This window comes from Lates calcarifer, linkage group LG13 (assembly GCF_001640805.2).
Source record: "Lates calcarifer isolate ASB-BC8 linkage group LG13, TLL_Latcal_v3, whole genome shotgun sequence".
NCBI lineage: Eukaryota > Metazoa > Chordata > Actinopteri > Centropomidae > Lates > Lates calcarifer.
Window position 1 is genome coordinate 578,789 of NC_066845.1, and position 23,445 is coordinate 602,233.

The 23,445-nt window shown below is 40.5% G+C and overlaps 1 protein-coding gene across 2 annotated transcripts in view; it reads right to left on the bottom strand.

Moving 5' to 3' along the window:
- Positions 1 to 18,204, bottom strand: part of mamdc2a (MAM domain containing 2a) — a 44,347-nt gene extending 26,143 nt beyond the window's left edge. Inside the window, exons 1-5 of one of the 2 annotated variants that reach the window (XM_018699673.2) lie at positions 17,843 to 18,195; positions 17,529 to 17,654; positions 8,550 to 8,800; positions 3,308 to 3,392; positions 3,056 to 3,193 (exon numbers count right to left, since the gene is read on the bottom strand). In XM_018699673.2, coding sequence (XP_018555189.1) covers positions 3,056 to 3,193; positions 3,308 to 3,392; positions 8,550 to 8,800; positions 17,529 to 17,654; positions 17,843 to 17,870 — 628 coding nt within the window. In that variant the 5' untranslated portion in view covers positions 17,871 to 18,195. Of the gene's footprint in view, positions 1 to 3,055; positions 3,194 to 3,307; positions 3,393 to 8,549; positions 8,801 to 17,528; positions 17,655 to 17,842 lie in introns of both variants that reach the window. The other variant, XM_051075262.1, reaches the window with a different exon arrangement.
- Positions 18,205 to 23,445: the final 5,241 nt, after the last annotated feature.

Genomic DNA, 23,445 nt, shown 5'->3' on the forward strand with positions numbered 1-23,445 from the left:
TGGATGGTCACAAGCCATCAAACATAGCTGAGCTGCTTGAATTTTTTGCGCCAGGAGTGGCATAAGGTCACCCAACAGCAATGTGAAAGACTGGTGGAGAGCATGCCAAGATGCATGAAAGCTCTGATTAAAAATCAGGGTTATTCCACCAAATATTGATTTCCAAACTCTTCCTAAGTTAAAACATTAGTATTGTGATGTTTCAAAAATAAATATGAACTTGTTTTCTTTGTGTTATTTGAGGTCTGAAAGTCAACAAATAACAGAGAATGTGTTCAAAATTAGCACTAATCCTGGCTGGCATGTTCCCCATAAGCCTTTCACACTGTTGAGGGGTAATTTTGTCCCATTCTTCTTGAATTACTGCTTTTAATTCTTCTAAATTTTTTGGTTTACGCTTTGAAACAGACCTTTTGATAATCCACCACAGATTTTCAATGGGGCTCATGTCTGGGGACTGAGCTGGCCACTGTAAGACCTGGATACAGTGCTACTGCAGCCAGGTTCTACTGGCCCTGGATGCGTGGCAAGGGGCATTATCTTGTTGAAACATCCAGTTTTGACCTCGATGGAACAGTGCACGTGCAGAAGGGAGCATGTGGGTTTCGCGAATGGCACAATACTTAGCAGAGTTCAATGTGCCATCACAGACAGTGAGATGACCAACACCAGCAGCACTCCTGCATCCCCAAACCATGATACTGCCTCCACCATGCTTGACAGGAGGTACTGTACATGCTGGAGGTAATGCTTCGCCTGGCCTTCTGTGTACCCTCACATTATCAGGAGGATGCCATTCAGCGGTTTTCCCTGCACATGCGGATCAGGATGTGGCCATTTCTTGCTGAAGAAACCCTTGGACGCCCAGATCTTGGTTTGTCTTCCAAGCTGTGGGTTCATCTATATTTCTGCAGAGTGTATCCAACTGCTGAAGGACTGCATCTGCACTTCCTGGCTATCTGGCGGCAGCTATACCCTTCCTGGCTGAGAATCTGTATCTTCAGGTGTGTTTCCTGCGTTAGGTTCCTTGTTTTAGCCATTTTTGTCTCTGAAGAACTTTCAAATGGCTGGCTTTATATAGACACGAAGCACAGCAACAAAAATTGTGTCTTTTAATAAAAAAACATGACCTTCATTAGTGGATCACTGGCACCAAAATGATCAAATACTCAAAATTTCTTACGTATTTTTATGGAACCAATCAATTTTCAACAGATCTATTTGCATTTGTAAATGGGTCTGGAACCTCTCAGTCCATTTTCAATTTCCAAGGAGTATTATCAAAGGTTGCAGATCAAAACGCCTCTGCATGGAACTGGACAGCCCTATAACGAATCAGAGTAACAAAATGTGTGAAACAGCGCAGAGCGACAGAGAACGTCTGGAAGCACATTTTTGAAGTAATCATTATTTTTAATTTCTTCCATTAATTGTCAGAGATCCTTTTAAAATCTGGCCCCTGTTAAACAACAATCTGTTTCTTACCATAATATTATTCTATTATTCTATATTGGTTGCATTGTCTTTCATTAATGACACTTCTCAATCCATGGTTCTCTGCCCCATATAACTCGATCACTTTAACTATGCTAACTAGCCTGACAGTGCTTTGCTGTAGCTGGGGTACCCAGTGAGTCCACTTCGCCAGTTAATTGTTTTATTCCTTCTCTACCCTCTGTTCCCATGTTTTTCCTTCTGGCTGCAGGTTCTTTATCAGTGTGAAAAAGTTGTTTCTTTTGCAGCTCTCAATAGAAAGTTCCATTAGGCTTATAATCATGGTAGTCAGTTAGCTTGTTGAGTAAATATACCAACTGCTTGTTTAATACTGTCACAATAGCGGATTATACAGACTTCTTGACCCTTTCATGGATGAAAGGGGGCTGACCTTTCATTCAGTCATTGTGACCTGCCAGAGCAAATAAACATAAGCTCACTGATTGGTCTGGATTACAGGCTAATGGATCACTTTCATATCTTGACATTTTTTGAATTGATATGATTGTTACTCTTTTTATAATTTTACTGGAAGCTGTTCTCTGCCAACAAAGGATTCCAACTGCCATCATTACATTGTTATAAATCTGTTTGTAAAATTATTATTATAAGTGAAATTCAAACTCTAATTTCAAGACTTATGGTTTTATGAGAATGATTTGAATATCCTTAGTTACATCTACAGGCAGCTGTTGAAGAGAGAGAACAACTACTCCACCAGTCCACTCTTCTCACTGGGGGAGTAGTACTGTCAGATGATTTATTTTGGGTTGGTACTTTAAACAATTAAATTGTTTGAGAATCTTGTTCAACTCCTCCATCAGATATCAAACCATGCAAGTGTACTGTTGCAATACAGTATGTAAGAATGAAGTCAGAACGGTTCCTATGTTTCCTCACATCTAGTAAAATTCACACTGTGGCTGCCAGGTTTGTCTGCTGCAGCAGTCAAACCTCAGTACTGTGCAGCATACTGCACAATAATAACCAGTTGGGAGCTATACACATAAACAGCTAACCACACTGGAGACAAATGCAGTATATTTAGCTATATTTGGCAAAAATATGTGCTTGGAGAGATTTCTCTTTCTACTGAACAAAGAAACCGATAAAGAGGAAGGTGGATTGTACTGCAGTGATGGCTTGAAAAGTTTTTTTGTAGAAAAACTGAGCTGCTGTTCAAATCCATCATATCTGCAGAGAATATGGCCCTAGTTCAAGTTCAGTCTGTAATTTCAAATTTTGTTTCTTTGTGGCTTTTAATGTTAATAATACATATACAGTATAGTGTACAGTAACTTTATCTAACAAATATTCCTATGTACCTACAGTATGTAAATACACACTGTATCTCTCAGTTGTGTCATTGTATGTCTCTTCCACTGTCTTCTATTCTCTGCTTGACCTTAAACAACAACTGATCTAACTCCTGAAATGAGCTCATGGTGCACACAAACTAGCACATGCATGAGTTCAGACAGGCTGTGTGAACGTATATATGTATATACAGATGTGTGTGTGTGTGTGTGTGTGTATGTGTGTTATGTGTGTGTGCATATACCTCTCTGGTTATTGATGGTGTGTTTTTCTAGCAGGTTAGTCTCAGGATCTCTGGCCACACTTCCCCCAACATACCAGTTGACATTTGGGTTCCAGCTGTTACTGTAGCCACAGAGGTGATGCTCCTCAAAATTACACTCTGGGAACATCAAAGACAGACATTATTTCTCTTTTTTGTATGAATAAATACAGTCTCACATTAGACTATACTTGAAAGGTGAAACTTCTAGTTTGATATAATGTTGACACTGACCTATGCAGTAACCTGGAACAATGTGAATTTCAAAGATGGCCACACTGTTCCCTGAGCCATTTTTAGGTCGACCTTCCAGCAAAATCTGTTGAGGAAAAAAATAGTCTGACCACTTACAAACTGTGTCTCAAAGCAGCCATCAATACATTACATCACGTTACATTATGTCACATCAAAGTCAACACCAAAATTACATAAAATAACATAAAATATCAGTGTCAACAGTAGAAGTAGGACACCCATAATGTAGAGCAAAGGGATCTACCCAGTGTTACTATGATGTTCCTAATGAAGTAATTGCAAAGGATTCTTCTAACAAAATACATCTCTGTATGTAGGCATGTCATGACTAAGTATTTCAGCTGAGTAGGCTTAAACTTGTGCTGTGCTAGTGGCACTATATGAATCACGAGCATTCAGTTATCTTTTACCCATGAGCTAATACACGTGTGAGCATGCACACCCATAAATATATGGGATAGATCAGAATCATCACATAATGTCTTATTGCACATCACAATCACAACACACCTCATCATATCACAACATATCACATTACATCATGTCCTTTAAATCCATATGTACACTAAGTCATAGTCTCCATTACAGTTTTATGTTGATACCATGTTATGCCATTCATTCTTTTTCAGGTTCTGTATTCATTTTATGAGTTGTTCCTTCCAGAGAGGAAATCAAATTTAGAAAGTGCTTTATATGACATCATTGTTTCTTTAACAGTATTTGTGGGCTTTGGCCTAAAACTCACCGTGTATTTAACCCTTGTGTGCCCCTCTGTACATTTTTTGCATTTTTCAGTTGAAAATACTCAATAATTTTGCCTCTGTTAATGGTAATTTTTTTTTTCAATTATCCATTATGTGACATTATTTTCCACTATATGGCTGAGGGCTCCATTATATGCTGTTTCATTGAGGCCTTTTTCTGTTGCATTTCTGACTATTGCTTGGTAACGGAATACATGATTACAACTAAAATGGTCTGGGTGTGTTGGTATTGATGTTAAAGTGTGGTACGAATGTGTGTATTTAGAAAATTATTTGTGTGTGTGTGTGTGTGTGTGTGTGTGTGTGTGAACAGGGAAACAGAAAGTCTTTTTTGCTCATCATATTTTGACATCCCTCTCTCTCTCTCTCTCTCTCTCTCTCTCTCTATTTCTTATGCCCACAGACCACATTTTCACACATACCCCCACCCCCACCCCCCCAACGTAAATGCATTTACGTTATGTTTTGGTTTCCAGTGCAGCATGTTTACTCAGGTAGTAGCTTGCTTGGTTAGTCATTTTTTCTCTGGAGGAGGCTCTGACTGCTGTCCTGCTGTCCTCTGGGTTAATGTTCCAAAAATAGCATTAAAGGGTTAAAATTATTTAAGAAATACATGTAAATTTAATAGTTATGATCAGGACTGAAATGGGTCAAAAGATTTAGTGCACTGAAGATTTTTGCACCAAGGGTAAAAGGTGGTGCATTTAAAAAAAAAAACTCACACTGCTCAAAAAATAATAATGCATTAAAATCAATGTTGTTGTCATTTATTGATATATCCAAGGGTGTAATAATCCCCCCCAAAAAATTCCAGTTTGCACTTAGTATATGGAAAATATTTCATATATTTCATATACTTTTTTTGTTTGTTTTTATCATTTAAAATGTGTGGGTTAATCCTCCCAAAATGGCATTAAAGGGTTAAAATTATTTGAGAAATACATGTAAATTTAATAGTTATGATTAGGACTGAAGTTGGTCAAAAGATTTAGTGCAGTGAAAGTGAAAAATAATATTGATATATAATATTTTTATAGCACTTTTTAGGAACTGAACATTTTTTGTACCGAGGGTAAAATATAATTTTCTAGAGGGGTGCACATGGGTTAAGGAGGGTTAACTTTAAATTTTGATTACAGTTCTATCAAAAGCAACTTACAAGTGAATTATATAATTTATATATTATATTTATACAACACAGTTCATTCTAAAGGAAACACAGCTTTTCAGAGGAGAAGATTAAAAGCATGCATACTACATACTAGTGATAGATCAATATGGTTTTTTACAGATACCGATTATTAGTAGTCATCTCTTATAAAGTTGACTGAAATTTGAAATAAATAAATAAATAAAGTTCAAGTAAATCAAGTAAATAAAACAAAGTTAAATAAAATTTGCACAGAAATGTGAGTCTCAAATCAGTTAGTAGTCCCAGTTGAGCAGAACCAGATTGTGGTGCAAAAAGCAGAGTTGTTCAGTGTGTGTGAGCACTGTGCATGCACAGCTTTCAGATGGTGCTGTAGGTGGGACAATGCTGGAGACAGAGTAGTGACTACAGACAGAGAGGCGCAGCTGCATCAGAGCCAAAATAACCCAGTTTGAAATTGATCTCTTATCGGCCGTCGGATTAAAAAAAAGGCTGATGCTGATATGCGTCAAAATGCTGAATATTGGCGCCCGGCTGATAATCGGTCTATCCCTACTACATACATGTAAGTCATACATAACAAACAATTTAAAACTATGAAATTTCAAATATTAAGACACAAACACCATGAAAACAAAGCTAATCAAACATAATCTGCGGAGTGTATCTAATGTCATCTGGTAGAGTACTGCATTAAAACTAGAGTAAAAGCAGCTTGACTATTGATTTAACAACTTTGAGCCATGTCTCAAATTACCAACAAGCATGATGTGATGTGATGAAACTCTCTCTAATCTAAACTGTAGCATTTTGAATAAACCTCCCATGAGGAGGACCATTCAGTTTTCTACACAACTGAAAACAAACATCTTTTAAATTCCTCTCACTATGACATGAAGCCTTTTACATTGGATGTTTTTTCAAAGTGTTAAAAATTGAACTGCAAACATTGCTCTGGAATGTAAGATGGACATGTCAGAGCCAATTAGGCCTACCCACTTTACTGCATGCATAATAGAAGTATAACCTGCGGCAAAAAGGCATTTTAAACCTTATTTTGGGGCAAAGTCACCAGACCTTTTAAGGAGCTTTCATCATATTTGACTAGTGATTTTATATATGCAAGCAAAGTTATGGCTCTCTCTCCATTTATTTAGATCGGGGCTTGGTCTTGTGAGTCCAATATGATAGTTAACCATGATGAGGAATGGAAGATTACAAATTGGCCAATATTAGTGTCATGGTCAGAATTCTTTAAAGTGCAGCTCCATAGTAGGTCTTGTATAGAGGAAAAACATTGCTGCACAGTTCCCTGTGGATTTAAGGGTGCACTGTAATTATTATGGACTGTGAGCAACATCTGTACAGTGGACAACATCTAGCTGTGTAGCTTCACACTACAACGTATTGCCCAGGGTTTGGAGAGAGTGTTAATTCCCCTTATCATCTACGTAAACACAGAATCTCAATTCAGAAATTAAAGCAGGAACCAAAAGCATGTTAGCCCAGAGAGTTCAGTGTATTGCAATGTAAGGAAACACATGCAGGGAGAAAACAGATCATGACCATAGACTGTTCACGACACAGTCAAATTAAGAAAATATCTTGATCAATTTAACAACACACACACTGCAAATACACACAAAACAACCAAATAGACAAAGGTACTGCAAGTAACACAGTGACAAGTGACAAGTAGGGTTCAATTGGCTTCAAATCTGAAATTTTACCATGGCACAGTTTTAGTGGTTTTTTGTTCTCCTCTTGTCATCACCATAAAAATCACATCAACTTTGTAGTTGTAGTGCATCCTCCATACTTCCTCTACTGACATTTGATTTCCTACATGTTGCCAGCCTTGGCTCAGCAGTAAATTGAGTCTTGTCAGACACTAGTGGCTCTATTAGTCCATCTATAAGCAGACATAATATTACATTAATCATGTTGTCATATTTCTTATTACTAATGCAATACAAGTTGGATTTAGTACCACAATGCCAACAGCACAGGTTGTTGATGTAACCCTCTTTTTAATTTGCCAGAATCCACCTCATTTGTTTGTGCTTTCAGCTTGATCACACACACTCTCTCTTTGTGCATCCTTCATCCTACTGATTCCCATAACACTCAGTGCAGCTCGTTGCGTGAATGGAGCTGTGCACAAGTTGTAATAACTTATGTTATTGTGTTTTGGACCAATCAGCGACCCACATTGCAAACTCTTCTCAGATACTTTCTGGGCACATCAGAAACAATTACCCTCAGAGCAGGCACCAAGAGTTCTGGCTAGGGAACTGAATTTAGATCCAGGTTCCTGTGGTCACACACAGGTAAAATTTCTGACTTCCTGGTAAAGTTCATCCTGTGGAAACAGGCTATTAGTCACTACCATTTGGCAACAAAAGCAGGATTATTAGACTGGCTGCAGTTAGCCTGCAGTAGTGGTTTGACAACTACAGTTTTAAGAGACATTGCATGGAAATTATCACAGCAAGTGAAAATAGAATAAGAACCAGTTAAAAAAAATGCAGAGGGAAATGACTCTGTATCAGTTTCCAAGATGTTAAGCGCTAACAGCAGATACGACAAGACTACAGATCTGCTGATAAGGAAGGAAGAAGAAGGCTAACAATTGACTGAAGGAAAACTGTGATATTCATGATTATGCTATGGAATAGGGCAAAAGATTTTTCATAAAACAGGCAATTTTCTTAATTTTTTTGTGATTAAAGATTTATCAACTTTGTTCCACTTAAGAAATGTGATTACTATGCAGCAACCACAAGTACCACTAAACTGCCAATCCTTAACCCAAGAAGTTCAACAACAACCTCATCAACAAATATATACTGTAGGTTGTTTGTTCCAACCACCAGATACAACCCACAGGAGTGCATCAGCGACAGGACTACCAGACCTTTGTTGTCATGGTTACAATAACAAACATGCAGTTAAGGTTGAGGAACTGTCACTGATTTGGTTGGGTTTAGGAAAAGATCATAGTTTGGGCTAAACTAAGCTCTTTCTTAAGGTTAGAGGACCTTCGTTGTCATGGTTACAATAATAAAAATATGGTTACCGTCATAGAGTAGCCATGGGTACAAGAAACAGTCCTGTCAAACAGCAGTCTCCTGTGTGAGGGGAGATGACAATCACCTCTCAACAGCTTATCAAGTGGAGTCATGGGGCACTACTGTCCCAGTTTGAACAAACTTTACAATGCAACACATCAGGTCAGAGTGAACAGTGACTTCATCGAAGAAACCTAAGGGGTTATTGGGATTGTGGTTTCTACAGTTATCCCTACCTGGTAGGGGATGGTGGTGTTAGGCAGGTCCACACTAGCGATGAGCCAGCTGTCAGAGGCTTTGTCGGCAGTCCAGAGCTGGTAGTCAAAGTTATCACTGTCTGGTCTGAGGTGGAGATGAAGGGAACCTTGTCCAGTGATTTGGTACACCAGCCTCACACAACTCCAGTCCTGCTGATCCAGGACTGGACTGACAAGAACTGCCTGCTCCTGGTCATGTAAGACGGCTGAGTCCACAGTTATCAAATGCCCTGCGACAACAAAATGAAGATATATCATATTCATTTACCATACATATGAATATTATACAGGCTAAGAGCTGCTGTGGTTACAAATAGACTTTTAGACTTCTACACTGTTTGTTTCTGAATAGCATGGTATGAGTTTATATGCACCAAAGTCAGATTCTGTTAGGATACTCCTGTTGTTGGGTTGGTGTTTAAGCACCGACAGGTTTCAGACAGAAGACTAACAACTGCAGAGACTTTTTACATTTTATTTTTCTGTTGACCAGAGGCAAATGTCCTGATTATATCCACTGTGAATTAATGTTGTAATAATAAATAAGTAAATACAAATAAACAAAAAAAGGATCAATTTGTTTTTTGTTGTTGTTGCTGAAAATTCATCAACCCAGCAAGCATTGGGTGAAGGGCAGGATCTCTCTAGACAGATCATCTGTCTATCACAGGACTAACACATAAGCTCATTTGCAATTTACTGTCTTTGGACAGTGGAAGGAAACTCATGCAGACACAGGGAGAACAGGCCATCTCCACTCCAGCTGGCAGGGGGCTCAAACCCAGGGCCTCCATGCCCCTGTTCCATTTAAGATGTTAACATGCATCCAGAAATAAGCTATAATGACATATTACCAATGAGTTTTCTGCTTCGTGACTGTGCACACATGCTTGATTGTCTGGAAATGTTAAACCTGTTGCAACAGCAATGAGCATTTGAGCTCCACAAGAAGTCTATTTGATAGGCTTAGTCAATTGTACACTAATTGTACATTCATGGATTACAGCTCAGCGTTCAACACAATCATCCCGGACATTTTATTCACCAAACTGCTCCAACTACAGATCCCCCTCCCCACCTGCATCTGGATTAAACACTTCCTTACACACCACCCACAATCTGTTAGACTTGGCCCCCACCTCTCCTCCACACTCACACTCAGCACTGGCTCCCCTCAGCTTTACACCCTGTATACCTATGACTGCACTCCAACCCATCCAACCAACATCATCATCAAGTATGCAGATGATACCACCGTGGTTGGGCTCATCTCTGATGGGGATGAGACAGTAGAGAAACTGTCCCTCTGGTGTTCAGCTAACAACCTGATACTGAATGTCCAGAAAACAAAAGAACTCATCATGGACTTCAGGAAGGATCGACAAGACCACACCCCCCTCCTCATAAATGGAGAATGTGTGGAAACTGTCACCACTTTCAGGTTCCTGGGCACCCACATCTCAGCCGATCTCTCCTGGACCCACAACAACAAGGCCCTCATGAAGAAGGCTCTGCAGCAGCTGCACTTCCTGCATGTGCTCAGGAAAAACAATCTGGACAAGAAGCTGCTGCTGGCCTTCTATCACTCCTTTGTGGAGAGTGTACTAACATACTGCCTGAGTGTGTGGTACACAGGCTCCACAGCTGAGGACAGGAAGGCAGTGCAGAGGGTCATCAACACCGCCCAAAAAATCATTGGCTGCCCTCTGCCCTCCCTGGATGACATATCCAGATCCTGCTGCCTCAGGAAAACCAGAGCCATCACAGGAGACCCCTCACACCCCGCCCACCACCTGTTTGACCTGCTGCCATCCGGACTGCACTTCAGGTCAGTCAAGTCCCACACCACCAGACTCACCAACAGCTTCTTCCCCTGGGCCATACGGACTGCAAACAGTCACTGAACATACCCCCCACCCGCACCCACCGCAACTCACACACACACAAACACAGAGCCACGGACACCATTCAACCTACCTGCACCTTAAACTGTCCTGGCTTTATTCCTGCACGTGTGTTGTGTTTTTCCCTGTCTATTTAAATGTTCCCCTGTAAATGTGACTTCTCTATTTAAAGTATCTTCAGTGCTGCTGCAGAGATGATTTCTAATAGGAATGCAGAATTCTAACTTATTAATTCCCACAGTAAATGTGTAAAGACTATTCCAGGGGAGGCTTGAACTCACCTTAGCATTGCTCTAGAGTATACTGTTACTTACACAGTAGGTACTGTGCACTAACCAATTGCACCACTGGAGCTGGAGAAAAAGAGGAACAATAACAACAGAGAATACTGTAGAAGGAAGCAAAAAGGTCAAGTGTCAAAATACATAAGAGATGTACATACAGCTTTGGTCATTTGTATTACTTGCTGGCCATATTATGAATTAAAGAGAGACGATGCCTTTTCTGAAGCAAATTTGTAAAGACTGGAATCCTACTTCCTACATCTTCCCTTTATCTCACTGCAGAGTCTTTTTACCCATTCATCCAGGTCAGAGAGGCGATTCAGTGGATATAAACAGTGTTTATGGAGAATTGGTTTAAGTGCCCTCAGCTCTAAATCAGGGTGGGGAGGGGAGGCAAGGGAATTTATGGTTGTATCTGTAATCCCTTATTTGGTCATGTGAAGTTCATCAAGAATCAAAGTAGCAGAAGAAGTCTTTGAGCAGTGAATTTGTTAAACAGTGAGCCACAGAGAAGCAGGTAGGGCAGGGCACCTGCAACCCAGTAGTCAGTTTATTAGTCAGCATGTGTAAGTCAATTTACTGCAAATCACATGTACTATTTTGTGTGTGTGTGTGTGTGTGTGTGTGTGTGTGTGTATAATACACACACACACACACACACACACACACACATTCTACACTTTTCTGTGTTTTATTTGAACCGACACAGAGGAGAACAACAGTAAACTGAACAACATTTGCAGGAGTATCAGAAAAACTCAGGAGAATATTTGCCAAACACAGCATCCCTGTGCATTTCAAGCCAAGTAACACACTGAGGCAGAAGCTTGTCCATCCTCAGGACAAAACACCCAAACATAAGCTGAGCAATGTAGTGAATGCATTTTAATGCAGCCATGATTTTCACAGACCTGTACATTGGGGAAATAAAGCAATGGAGGTCAGCAATGTTCACATCAACGCCATTTACGTCAAACTGGAACGACCATCACTAAACAGAGGAAGTGGTCAATGGCACCACTAATCAAACGCTTACAATACAGTCTTGAGAGCCCTCCCCACACAGCTTACTCATATGATGGCCAGGTAGATCAATGACTCACATGTGACCTCAATGACTCCCAAGGTGTTAATGACCTCACAAGTCAGTTAGAACTGAAGAAACCTTTCGGATGAGAGATCAAAAATCAGCTCTGTATAGAGTTACACCTCCTCTGTCATGCTTCTCATCTCTCCTGCGTGGCTGCTGACAGTGCTGTTAGACAAAGTGTGAGCACACTGGATGGAAGTGGAGTAAGCAGTGTCAGAGTCTGGTCCATGAGTTGTTCAGTCATTTTTAGTAGCATTCGTAGCATCTAAATTAGGGACACTGAAGGGGCATAGCTTGGCTCTGCTCTCCTTTCCCACTGCCCTTCTCTATTTCCATTACAGTTACATTTGTTGAGACATTTTGACACTGGACTAGGTTTGCACAAGTTTATACATTCAGACTGGGGGCTCATGAGCTGATGCTTTAGAGTGCCGCCCTATGTTCAGTGTTTTGGGAAAAAAAAAAAAATTTGGTAGTGATCCTTTACCTTTGTTATAAAAGAATTGTGACCAAAATGTGAGCAGTAACATCAAGTAACACAGGATCTATAGAATCAGCTGCAAAACCTAACCTAGACTCCTTTTCTCCCATCAACCTCCCCCAGCTCACATCAGCTATTTCAGCATCTAAACCTTCAACCTGTCTCTTAGACCCCATCCCAACTAGGCTGCTGAAGGAAGCTCTGCCCTTAATGTGCAGTCCTGTATTAGATATGTTAAATCTGTCCTTGGTAACAGGTTATGATCCTGGAGAAAGCAGCTGCAAAACAGTTATAGTTATAATAATAGTTTATTATAACAATATAATAATAGTTTATTCAAGGATTTTCAGTCAGGATTTAGGCTGTATCACAGCACAGAGACAGCACTTGTAAAAGTTAGAAACAACCTCCTAATTGCATCAGACAACAGACCTGTCTCTGTACTTGTCTTGTTAGATCTTTGTACATGTACACAACTCCTCTGTTCTCCTCCATCTGTTCTCCCAGAATGCTGGTTTACTGGTGGTTCCCAGAGTTTCCAGGAGTAGAATGGGAGGCAGAGCCTTCAGTTATCAGGCTCCTCTACTGTGGAACCTTCTCCCAGTTTTGGTCCAGGAGGCAGACACCCTCTGTACCTTTAAGAGTTGGCTTAAAACTTTCCTCTTTGATAAAGCTTATAGTTAGGGTTGGCTCAGGCTTGAACCATCCCTTAGTTATGCTGCTATAGACCTAGACTGCTGGGAGATCTCCCATAACGCACTGAGCTTCTCTCTCTCTCTCTCTCCATCAGTATGGATTCATATCCCATGTTACATGTTACTAACTCAATATCTCCCCTTTCCTGTAGTATTGTGCTCTTCCGTCTCTGTCTCCTCTTCTGTCTCTTTCTGCAGGTATTTCTGCCTCTGGAGCTGTAGGGTCTGATCCTGCTGCTCCTACAACTCCACTCAACACCTGCTGCTAGAATTAGAAATTACTTATACTGCTATTAGTTGTATTGCTATGTTAGCAGTTAATACTTTAATTATCACTACTATCATTACTACTACTGTATTATTGGTATCACTTTTTTTTTTTACATGGAATCCATGTTATGCTATGTTCTTCTGTCCTTCTATCCTACCCTACTTATGTTCAGTTGTTCGGAGGAGTTGTGTGCTTTGGAAAGAGTTTGTACTGCTAGTACTACGATAATTGCACAGGATGACAGATCCTGCCGTCATCAGAGGAGGAGAGGAGGTGAGAGGAGAGGAGTGTTTATGGAGTATTCTACAGTCTTACATGCCACTAATATTAGCAGAACTTTTCACTTAAGTTGTCAACATACTTGAAGTCAGAAACTGGCTGAGTTGAAGCTCTAAACAGTCCAGAGAGAGAGAGAAGGAGTATTCGTTGTGGTGGTCTGTGGGACAGCAGTGAGGCCCTGACAGCTCTCCACCTCACTCCATCCATCCCTGTCCTTCTGTTTATTCTATTCCAGCACAGCCTGAAGTCTTTTGTTTCTCATGTCTCTGTTTAGTGAATATAATCACCTAGGACATCTATCCTGGTTTTAACCACAAATTCTGCCTTGGCTTCTTTTTTTGGTGCAGCCTCCTCAGCTCAAGCCCACATTGCTATGACAACCAAACAGAAAACACTAGCATGGTCCCCTCTTCCTTCCTTTTTATGAGCCTATTTATTGCCACAGTGGGTGTAGTCTATCACCATCTCCAAGGCCAGACTACTGGCTCATTCCATCTCAGTCTGGTTAGTGGTTTAGTACACACCACACTGGTTCTCTGAAGCTGTTTGGGGTAGAGCTCTGTTTTCTGTGTCACAGGGAATATGCAGTGTACTAGCTACAGCTACTGCACACTGAGAGCTAAAGGCTGGAAGAGAGATGGTACACACAATTTACAGTGCCGCCACTTATCTTAACAGTGGGAACATAAACTGTGCTGACAGATGATCATAAACATAGGGAGCTGCTTTGGGAAACTCTGTGGCTTGATGCACACAGTGGAGCAGCCAGTGGAAAACAAGACAAAAGGGGAGTTGATTGGAATTTCTGGCTTGGCACATGGAATGTGGTGACACACTTCTGTAATGCAGGAGATCAAAATTCAGCACATCTCACACTGTAAAATTTTTAAATGTAATTCAATCAGCTCATCTTTTCCCAATAACACAGTGTAATTACATATGTTTGTCAGCCAACTGAAATTGCAAATCTAAATCTTTTCTGTAATCCAAAGAATATAGTAATAAAGCTGTAATTCTACAAAAGGAAAAAGTCACAATATCACAAGAAAAAAGTGAGAATAAAATTTGCTATTATGTGAAGAAGTCAAAATACTGAGATTTAGGTCATGATGCTTTGAGAAAATAATTTCATATTTCAAGAATAATGCATTTTGAATGATAAAAAGCTGTAATCCTTAGATTAAAAGACGTTGCTAAATTCAGTGAAATTTACTATTCTTCAATGCACAATACATTTTTGAGAGCATGTCAGTGCCCCCCACCCTCCATCCCCCTCTCCCTGGGAACTACTCCCCCATTTGACCCATTAAAAGAGTCTCAGTACCACCACACTGCACCTCACAAACAACTGAAGGTTAAACCCACTGTTAAATGTAACTGTACTACTGTCATTGATAAAAAGGATCAAAAGTTTTCACTGGCAAAAAGACTATTTAATTTAAAAAATAATTTTATCCATGTTTAATTCATGGTCATTTTAATTCCAAACATTAAACTCATGTTATATTTTTCTGTGTCATAGACACATCCACACACACACATACATCCACACACACAACATACACACAACCATACACGCACGCACACACACACACACACAAACACACAAACCAATCCAAAATGACAACATGAGTGTGACAATGACACAGCTACAGCTCATTTCCTTTCTAATGAACTCAGAAAAGCTAGGATAAACATCCAGTAAGAGTTTACCTTTGATTAATATCTCATTTTAGACATTGCTCAAATGCAAATCTGCACATACTGAGGAAAGGTTTATAAAAAAGTATTTCAATCCTTTGTCATAACTCAATAATTCAACAGTAAGGAATGTTACTGAGATTGCTTGACTCCAAAAATAAGCAGAAAAAGGTGATATGACAAGTAGCTGAGTAGCACAAGACTGGCAAGACAGAAACCAGTGAGGAATCATTTCAATGTCACAAGTGGGCTCTACTGAAAAAGAAGCAGCTGGTAACACCATGTGTGTCAGAGGAGACGTGGCTGTGGACAGTGCAGGTAGGAGTGACAAGGACCAAACTGTGGAGGCAACTATTCAGTTTGAAGTGAGAGAGGAAAACCACACAAAAAAACTCTGAGAATTCTGAAGTTATGATACAAAAGTGAAAATGCAAGTCTGCAGCCATCTGCTATACTGTGTTATTATTACAGTATAACACAGTAAGGATGACACGAGGAGTAATCATACAATTTTACTCCTACAGCACAGCCTGACTGATTCTTGCTTGATCTACCATGACTTGAATTCTTGTTAGCAGAGAGGTGAAGTGATCTATCTTTCAACTCAAATAATAACATAAATTATTGTACTATTATTGTATTCTTCTCATGATTTTATTGTGTAACTATTCTACAAAATCAAAACTGACTCTGTGCTAATATTAGCCCATTATTTGATCAGGAGAATATTCCAAAAAACAGAACTGCTACAACATTCTTCTACTTCTTTTCAATATGCTCCAAAAGTGTTGCATTTTGCTGTTTGCTCTGTCACAGCTGTGACTCCAGGTTTTGTTTCTTTGTTTTACCTCTCATGTGTGTCTCTGTGTATGATGGTGTGTATGTCAGGGTGTCCCCTGCCTTCGTCGCTCCTCATTGTCCCTTCATCCTCATACTTCATTTCATCAAACCTATAGGCCATAATCACAGCTCTGTCTCTGAGTTTGCTTTTGGGTCCACAGTATAAGACCTAGCCTTAACAGTCTTTGTCTTTGGAAGTCATGCATGCAAACACACGTTGGCCATTTTGAAGAATATTTCAACATTTGAGGGATGTCAGTTGCCAATTGTAGACCACAACAAAAGCAGAGTATTTTTCTGCTTCTCTCTCACTTGGCGTAAACAAATCTGATAATTTAATCCTTCTCATGCGAGGCGGCTGTGGCTCAGGAGGTGGAACAGGTCACCCACTAATCAGAGGGTCAGTGGTTCGATTCCAAGCTCTTCCAGTCCGCTTGCCATAGTATCCTTGAACTCCAAATTGCCCCTGCTACCATACGTGTGTGAGTTTATGTACATGTGTTAGAGCTCTCTATACATAAAACACATGAAAGTGTTGTATGAATGTGTGTGTGAATAGGTGAATGTGATTTGTAGTGTAAAGTGCTTTGAGTGGCCACACAACTGGAAAAGCACTATATAAATGCAGTTAATTTACCACTATTACTGTAAGTTTAACCACACTACTACTGCAGTAAGCAAGTCTGAGAAAGAACAAAATGCAGATGAGGGGTGGTGTCATCTGGTAGAATTAGGCTTAGGGTTAGGTATTGCCTTAGAGCTATCTGCTGATTTTAAACATGGGGGCTGCTGATGTGAGTAGAACACTGGAGTGAACTACACCTACTGTTGTGAACATTTTTTTTTTCTAATTGGAAATAAAAGTCTTTTGTGGCAGGTATGGCACATTGTGAGATCCTTCTAAGTGCGCCTCCTTGAGTCAGTAATGATAAATTCCACCCACTGGTTGTCAAAATCCCCCAAATTTCCAAGAAAAACAAAAAGAGCACAGCTCATGCTGATGAGGTGTCACAGGTCAACACACATCAGAAAAGCTCCACTTCTTCAAATGTCTTGTATGCTGATTTATGGTCACCTCTTCCCTGCTGGTGTTAACATTAAATGCAGGCTGGATCAGACCTGCTCTGCCTGGACCTGTAGTGGCCACTCACTAACTGGCTAAATCAGTTCAGAGAGTGAATGTTTAATGTTACCATTCAATTTATTTCTGCATGTTTTACATTTGACTTATGAGTGGTTGCAAGATATCTGTTGCCTGGTTCTACTCCAGAGTCACTTACAGGTCATACATTCGTATGTTTACAATAAAATGGATTTCATCCTTGAATATTAGAGTGGCACTATAATACTGCAGCAGACTATTCCAAACATATTAACTTCTGGTAGTATGCAAAGCTCATGATGACACTGTACCTTCTTCATTCATGCTCCAGCTGCCATACTCTGGGTCTGACATGTAGCCACAGGTGCCCAGCTCAAAGTTGCAGGACCCGGGCAGCAGCTGCTGCTGCGCCACGAGAGATCCGCACAGTAGCAGCACTGCAAAAGCAGAAGAAACAAGCATCCATGCTGCTGAGTCGATCTATGTATAAAATTTGTCAGATTTTGTGGTTGAACAGAAAAATACAACTAGCAAGATCAAAGTATAAAGATAACATCTGTGGCACATGAAGAATTCTGGTGCAACTTTCAGAATTTTGCCCTCAAAGTGAAATTAATTCATATACCTTGGAGAGTAAGGCAGACGCTGCTCATCGTATCTGCCGCTGCAGAGTTTTAAGATTCCTCGTTGAATTACTGCTGTTAAATTACTGCTCGTCTGTGGCTAAGTTCCCCCAAAGGACTAAAGCACCAACAGCTTGTAGAGACCCTCAGTGGTTCTTTCTCACATGATGTAACAATGTAAGCAAGAAAAATGGAGGGTTTCTTTGGGTGGTTGAATGGATGTTCCGGAGGCGGGAGGAAGAAGCAGCGGTCCAGATTACAGCGCCTTTACGCCTCCTTCGTCTGCTCTGCCCCGTCATACTTATGAAACAGGGCCGTATCCAGAGGGGATCGGGGCGTTCTCCCTTTACTACTACCCACTCTGAACAAACAGTATGTATGAGCTCAATTAAGATTCAGTAAGAGTCTATCCAAAGTTCGAGTAAATCTACATGTCCAAACAGCTTTACTAATATCCAATAATTTCATTTCATTTAACTTAAAGCATCTGTGTGTACAAATAATTCTTTAAATGTCTTTGTAAGAGTATGATTAATGGTGGAAGAATGAACCATTAGAAGAGAACACATGCTGCATTAATGAACTGATATTAATGTTCATAACTGTCAACCATTACTAGAAAAAGTTGGCAACATAGCCTACATATATAGACTATCACTATATGACACATTTGACATTAATGTAGTTCTCCTTTCTCAAATATTACTGTCACGACTGAGCTTGGAACCCCAGAAGCAGAACACAGACTGCAAGACAAACAACGTTAATTTAGGAATAGGTAGTGAAAAGAGGTCAGGATAGTGCTGGTCCAGAGAGGGGTGCTGCGACAAGTGAAGGAGTCCAGGGGTGGGGAAAGGTTGTGCTGCTGTTGGTGCTGGTCCTGATGGAAAATATGAGTGGCAGGCAGACTGGAGGGAATGGCAGGTGGGCTGGCAGGCAGGCAGGCAGGCAAAAACAGAACAGAGAACACAGGGTAAGAAATGAGCAGACTAGTACTTCAGCAGTAGCTGGCGTAAAACTAGAAGAGCCAGACTTCTCTCAAGACAAACCATGAACAGGAGTGACGATCCAGCAGGGACTGAAAGCAGGAGCAGGGATTAAGTACATCCTGGGTGATGGGCTGATAGGAAACAGGTGAGCTTGATTGTAGAGGCACGGCAGGTGTGGAGTGGCAGATCCAGCAGGAGAGACAGAGAGCAAGGGGGAGGGGCAGGCAACACAGAGACAGACAAACAGACAGACACTGACAGACAGGTCAAGGAGCTGAACCTCGTGAACAATTGCAGAATAAAGAAAACACATGATCTGCTGCTGATTAATGATGCACCCTGTGGAGAAAATATACATCCCTAATAACTATAAAAGTGGATGTATTGGCCTTACTAGCTGGTTGATATTGATGTCTCAACTTTGATGCAGTGACATGATATTTTTCTGCATATGCAACCATGTGTGTGGCATACACAAAGATATCTTAATAAATGAATGTGTTTTGGCCATTTGGGCTCCACAAGCAAGCTGTAAATATAATGTTGACATAAATATATCTCCAATATAAATATCTGGCTCTTTACCTGCTAAATGCTCCACTATGTTGACCACAATTGTCTCTACCTTTGTCTGTCTGTTGTTTGCAAGTAGTGGACAGTGACTTTATCAGAACTTTTTCTCTGAAAACTGCTCCTGTTGGAAATCATGGGCAGAGTAAACCAAAACTGTGTGATGTAAAAATAAGACTCAGCTTAGAGAGGTTAAACACTGATTTTCCATTATCCATCTTTAAGCAACTTTTAGCAGCGTTTACCAGCTCCTCCTGGGGGATGACAAGGTGTTCCCAGGCCAGATGAGATATATAATCCCTTCAGCAAGTTCTGGGTATCCCCAAGGTTTTTTCCCAATTGGATGTGTCTGGAAAACTGCCAAAGGAAGGCGCCTAGGGAGCATCCTAATCAGATGCCTGATCCACCTCAGCAGGCTCCTTTCAACACGAGCAGTGGCTCTACTCTGAGCTCCCTCGGGATGTCCCAGCTCCTCACCCTATCTCTGAGGCTTAGCCCAGACACCTTATGGAGGAAACTCATTTTGGCTGCTTGTATTGGCAGTCTTGTTCTTTCAGTCACTACCCAAAGCTTGTGACCATAGATTAGGGCTGGAACGTAGTCCACAAGTCCACAAAACACATGTAGACTGGATGGTCAAATTCCCATGACACCTTCAGCACTCCCCCTACAAGGGTAAAAAGTTGGTTCACTGTTCCACGCCAAGGATGGAATGTGCATTGCTTCTCATGAATCCAATGGTTCGACAATCAGTTGAAGCCTGAAGTCTGTCTCCCCCAACTCTTCCTACACCAGAGTTTTTGCTATCATGACCACCAAAGCTGCAGTCCCTCTGGCCTCCCAGTATATGCCTGCTGCTTCAGGAAACCCCTAGGCCTACCATGTGCAAAATGTCTCCCTCTTCAGTTTGACAGCTTCCCTCACCACCGGTGTCAACCAGTGGGTTCTTAGGTTGCCACCTCACCAAGCACTGATGACCTTCTGACTGCAGCTTCTACCTGCTGCATCTGCAATTGAGGCTTTGAGCATGGCCCACATAGACTCCATGTCCCTTGGGGTGCATGAGAAAGGTAGGAGTTGAAGACCTCCCAGACAGGGACCTTTGCCAGATGTTCCCAGTTTACCCTCAGTACTAATTTAGGTTTTCCAGGTCTGTCTGATTCAACTCACCACCAGGTGGTGATCAGTTGTCAGATCTGCCCCGTCTTCATCCAAGTGTCCAAGACATATGACCGCAGATCTGATGATACAACCACAAAGTCGATTATCAATCTTTGTCCTAAAGTGTTCTGGCACTAAGTACACACTACATACCCCTTACGTTCAAAAGTGGTGTTTGCAAGTGCAAGCCAATCAGTGACTAGCACAGAGGTCCAATAACAAAGCAGACGCCATTCTTCCCAATTGCACCCATCCAGGTTTCTCCATCATCACCCATGTGATCATTGAATTCCCCAGTAGGACTATAGAGTCCTCAGTTAGAACGCTTTCCAGGACACCACCCAGTGACTCCAAGAAGGCCAGGTACTCTAAGCTGCTGTTTGGTGTATAAGCAGCCAGAGCCTTCCCATCAGAAAATCATAGTTGCATAGTGGTGACCCTCTCGTTCGCTTGGGGGAAACTCCAACACTCCAGCACTCCACTGGGGACTCGTGAGAATCCCTAGCTTAACCAAGCCCAATAGTTGCAAGCCCTGCCACCAGACACTCACTGGCAAGCTCCCCTCCCAGGTCTGGCTCCTGAAGGGAGGCCCAGTTTCCCCATCCAGGTGAGGTAGTGCAGGCTTGAGTTTTTGTTTCTTTGAATCACTCATAGTCTAGCCACTACCTCTGGACCAATTTGCCTTAAATTTAACCATTTAATTTGTTTATTTATTTTAAAAAAGTACATCTCACAAGGAAGGAATGTAACAAAATAACCTTTTTCCAGTATCTCAAAAAAGATACTGTTAGCAGAACGAAAACATACATACAGTCCCTACATATTAACTAATATTTGTAATATTCCTTATAAAATAAGGAATATTACATTACAAATTCTGTGAGTAAAGAATTGCATCAAGATATGTACATGACATAGAAAAAAACTTGGACATTGTGGACAAATTATGTAATCAAGAAGCTGTTTCTAAAACAGCTTTTTTAAATTTACTTCTCTTGTGCTTTAATATTTCCTAGGCCTTATATGCACTCCACTAGTTCAGGTCATAAAGACCTCCACAGTGTTTTACAATGATCAATGTTTAGCCCAAAACCATAACTGATAATGCACATCTGGAGATACTGACATTGTCTGTTGCTGGGGTAACCAAGGTCTTTGATAAGGATATAGACAAAAACTTAGACAATGCTGATATATTTGACATTTTTTAGGCAAGAACATCTGACAATTGTAATATTTTAGTGATCACACCTTTAGATTTAGAACATAATTTGTTCTTATTTGGGTAAGGTGCGAGAAAGTGTTACAACTATGTAGCAACACCCTGTTAAACCTGACATTTTCAGAACTTTGGTGTAGCACTACTCTGGCACACTTGTCATGGTATTGATCATCATTTTTCTCAGTTAGTGTACAGCTTGTAATAAGCACTTCTGCCTGAGCTTTCAGAATTCCTGGTGATCATTGTTATGCCAATCTTCTGTTCAATAAAGGACAGAGTCAACAGTTGTCTTTCTGTAAGTTTAATTCATACGTTTGCAAACGGACTCACTGCACTTCTCAAGCATGAGATGCACAATGAGTACAGAGTACAAAAGATGATAGAATAAATGCAATTAAGAATATACGCTATCTAACAGAGTTACATCTGTAAGAGAAAAGAACAACATCTTCAGGAGACTATACAACAGTGTGGCCCTGAGAGAAAGGCGCCAACATCCTCAGGAGACTACACAGCTGTGCCGCCACCTTATCACCTCCTGTCCTTGACAGGGCAAGGAGCCCTGCCAGTTTATGTGTAGAACAGGCTGCAAAAGCGCTGAATATATGATATTTCATAAGGCACAATTGAAGTACAATACAAGTGATCAAGATTATCAATAAATTACAATTATCATGAATCATATGAGAATTTCCGTTACATCATCTTTTCTCACAAGATTTTCCTTTACATTTAGCATTTCTGTTGTGAAAGTCATCAACCAGGAGTCAGTCTAGGGCTAGAGAGAGATCATGGAGGACAATCATATCGAACACCAAAAGAGCATCTTTGAACAGAGACAAATGTTATCCTATGCATGACCCCCCTGTTATTACACAACTGAAGTTATATATGTAATGATAGGGCCATGGCAACTTAACAAACATAATATGATGATAAGGAGTGTGAGATACACTTGAAAGATCAGGAGAAAGCTACCAGGTGGACCTTGAATATAGACTATAGATATATTTTTGTCTCTATTGCTTGAAGCTGACCGATGCAGTGATTAAAATATAACAGAAAAATGAGATTTGAGATTAGATTAAAATGCAGCAAACACAGTGCTGCAGCGCTTTTTTAAATAAGGTAAACCATTGGTGATTGTAACTCACCACCAATACTACAAAACAAAGCAGTCTCAAAGCACTATGCAAATAAATAGAGAGATGGACTGTATTCATGTGGGTTCACCCTCCACTACATCCCTGTATATTCCTCTAATTCCTGTTTTAAGATGAGAGTGATTTTTCCAGGGAATGAAACACCTAATATGAAATACATGTTGGCCTTGCAGGATATACCAAAAGCTCAGGGCTCCACAGTTGCGTACTGTAGAAACATATTACACATCTGGATATGGTTATATTCAAAAACACAAGACCCCAGTACATAATTTTACATATCTGTTTCTGCTTACTGAGCAAAACATTTCTACAATCATAATGATATAATAGAGAAGGTGAAATGAAGACAGTTCTGATTTCCATCAGCACTATTCATGCATTTTTTTTACATTTAAACCCCCACTTTTGCAACCTGTAAATCTTTAACTTTGGTCATTCAATGGCTAATATCATCACTCTCACAATTATTCTTCAGAAGGGGCACACTGAACCTACCA